This window comes from Aspergillus nomiae (assembly GCF_001204775.2).
Source record: "Aspergillus nomiae NRRL 13137 chromosome Unknown contig00873, whole genome shotgun sequence".
Classification (NCBI taxonomy): domain Eukaryota; kingdom Fungi; phylum Ascomycota; class Eurotiomycetes; order Eurotiales; family Aspergillaceae; genus Aspergillus; species Aspergillus nomiae.
Genome location: NW_015378928.1, coordinates 1 through 2,620, shown reverse-complemented (window position 1 = coordinate 2,620; position 2,620 = coordinate 1). Strand labels below are relative to the sequence as shown.

Here is a 2,620-nt window from a genome sequence, read left to right as displayed (position 1 = left end):
ATGATCTCCAGCTTTTTGGGAATTAATTTATTAAATCCGGAAACTCATTGCAAGCGGCGTTGAAGGTTTTTTTATTTTCTTTTCGTTTCTCTTTCTCTTTTACTTTTTTTTTTTCCCCTCACGTTTAAAATTTCTTATATACATCTTGAGAGGTTGCCACATGGTAGAAAAAGAAAAAAATCTCTCTTCTTGTGGTTCTCATAGTGAGTACTCGGGAATTCCGCCGTTGGAGATCGACATCAGTTTTGCAACCCCTCCGATGCGGTCTTCCTAAAATAGGAAACCCTCTCTCGCTGGCATTGGATGAACGCCCACGTCGTCTCCTCTTTTTCTCCAGTGCCATCCGCCACTCCCCTTCCAGAGTACTAGTACTTCCTGGGCTCTTATACTACCTTGCACTGTGATCACTCTTAGTCCGATGCATTAGATTTCCTCTTATCACCTCGTTACCAGTCCTTCACATCACTTACAACTCGCACCCGCTGGCCTTCTTGAGTGCGGGGCGCACCTCATCCTGGCCTCTCGAGTCACCACTTGTTTGTTCCACTGTTCATCGACCCTATCTTCTTCCTTTTCTTTTTCTTTTTCTCCTTCTCCTTCTTCTTCGTCGGTCTCTGTCTTGTACTCTCTTCCCATCTCTTTCCACCTTGAGCTCTATTGCTGAAGGACTCATCGCCATGCTTCTTGCCCCCATGCAACCGCCAACATCACATTATCCTTCTTCCGAAGCAGGTCGGACGGCCTCGCAAACAACTATGCCCACGGTCACTCCTCAGACCTCACCATGCCCATCGACCGTCTCTCACTCGAACTTGTCCTGCAGTCTGTCATCCAACGTGACAAGTAACCGACGACCTACTATGAGACCCAAACTGACCCTCCAAACGACTTCACTTCCCATGACATTCGGCACTTCGTCGACGGGACTGTCTCTTTCGCTTGCTACCGGGCCGACAGCGTCCCCCACGGTTCGCAACACTTTTAAAAATGCCTATGAAGTCGCCGTACCATCCTCAGCCACTGCTTCCCCCTCAAGATCATCTAGTCACCGGTTCAGCAAACCCTCGTCGCCATATACCACAAACAGCCCTTATCAACTCCCTCTTGGGGTCAAAAGCATTCTTCGCAACTCGCCGCTAGAACCCACCTGCAGACGCCGGGGCTCGGTGGCCGCGAACGGGCCCAATGGAGGACCGGGCTCACGCCGTGTTTTTTTCCCCGCCAAGAAACAAGTAAGCTATCGGCAGCCGCTGGAAGAAGAAATCCAAACCGTGCGCTATACCGCGCGCCACTCCGATATTACAACCCAGCCCAATCCTGAATCCCACGGAGCTGGCTCCGGGGAGGATTCGGATTCGAACACGAGCGCGGAGCCATCCGATGCGAGCACAACGGATGAGGATGTGGAGGCAAAATCGAGCAATAACCCGTTGAAATCATTCGGAAAGAAAAAGCGGAAGCACTTGAGTGCGGAAAAACAAATCCGAGCTGTTGCTCTAATGGACGGGATTGACAAAGATGGCGCCTCCACTCCACAAACGCCATGTCAAAATCGGGCCAAACGTCGCTGCGAATGGAGATGGACCCTGGGACCACTAGAAATACGGGATGGAACTGCCCAACCTTCGCAGGCTGAAGAGAAAACAACATCCAACCCGACAGAAACTATCCCAAATATATCCCCTGCCTCCAATGCCACAACAACATCGCCGGACAACGAGAATGACAGTCCTCGATCCTGGGTCTCGAACCTTACATCTTTGTCCAGCATTTCAGAGCAAAATCCCAGCCCAAGTTCATCCATCGCTCTAGAGGTCGTCACAAATGATGATTGCAAGAGTAACATGACTCACGAAACTGAACGAGCGCACGCACATCCAGTCCAATGACGAGCGATGACATGGAAGCCACGCATGCATTGATGAGTTTAGGATTTCTGATTATGATTTATGCATATAGAAGGCATGGGACCATGAGCCTTTCAGCAAGCATCTCTTCATACATACATACACCGGTTCATATACATATCAGGTTGAGTTTGGCTGCTATTTCCAGAGCATTATTGATTGATTATTCTTTACATTGGGAGTTATATGAGAAAGCCTTTGCTTGTTCGATACCAACAAGGTTGGCGGCATGATGCCATTGCATATATACACATTTTTGTTTCCCACCACAGCATATACATACCTATATATTATTACTTACTATTCTAATAAATATCTACGGTGATACTTGAAAACCCATTAGGTATACACTGTCCCACCTTACTTCGCACCATGTTTGACTCCATTAAAGATCCTCGTGCAACACGAATACGACTGCCGATCAAGTCGTATTAATATAGAAACATGTGGATCTGGAAATCCACATTCCGTATTCAGACTCTACCGATCTAGGAATAAATAAGAATACGCACGCCGTTGAGCGTTCAGGACAGATAAACAATTTCGGCGGTGAACGACCCCAGTTTGCAAAGATGCCACAAGAACACCTTGGTTCATGTAGACTAGTACTGATTGCCAACCCAACTCCGTGACATCATACTCATGCAGCGTCAGCAACCCTAATGTATAACCAAAACTCAAAAAAAAAAAAAAAAAATAAATAAATAAATAAA

At 47.3% G+C, this 2,620-nt stretch overlaps 1 protein-coding gene across 1 annotated transcript; it reads left to right on the top strand.

The window, feature by feature from the left end:
* Window positions 1–677: 677 nt before the first annotated feature.
* On the top strand, window positions 678–1,889 carry ANOM_011891 (uncharacterized protein; the record flags this gene model as incomplete). Its single annotated transcript, XM_015557143.1, has 1 exon — window positions 678–1,889. The coding sequence occupies one exon, from the start codon at window positions 678–680 to the stop codon at window positions 1,887–1,889; it is 1,212 nt and encodes a 403-aa protein (XP_015400791.1).
* Window positions 1,890–2,620: the final 731 nt, after the last annotated feature.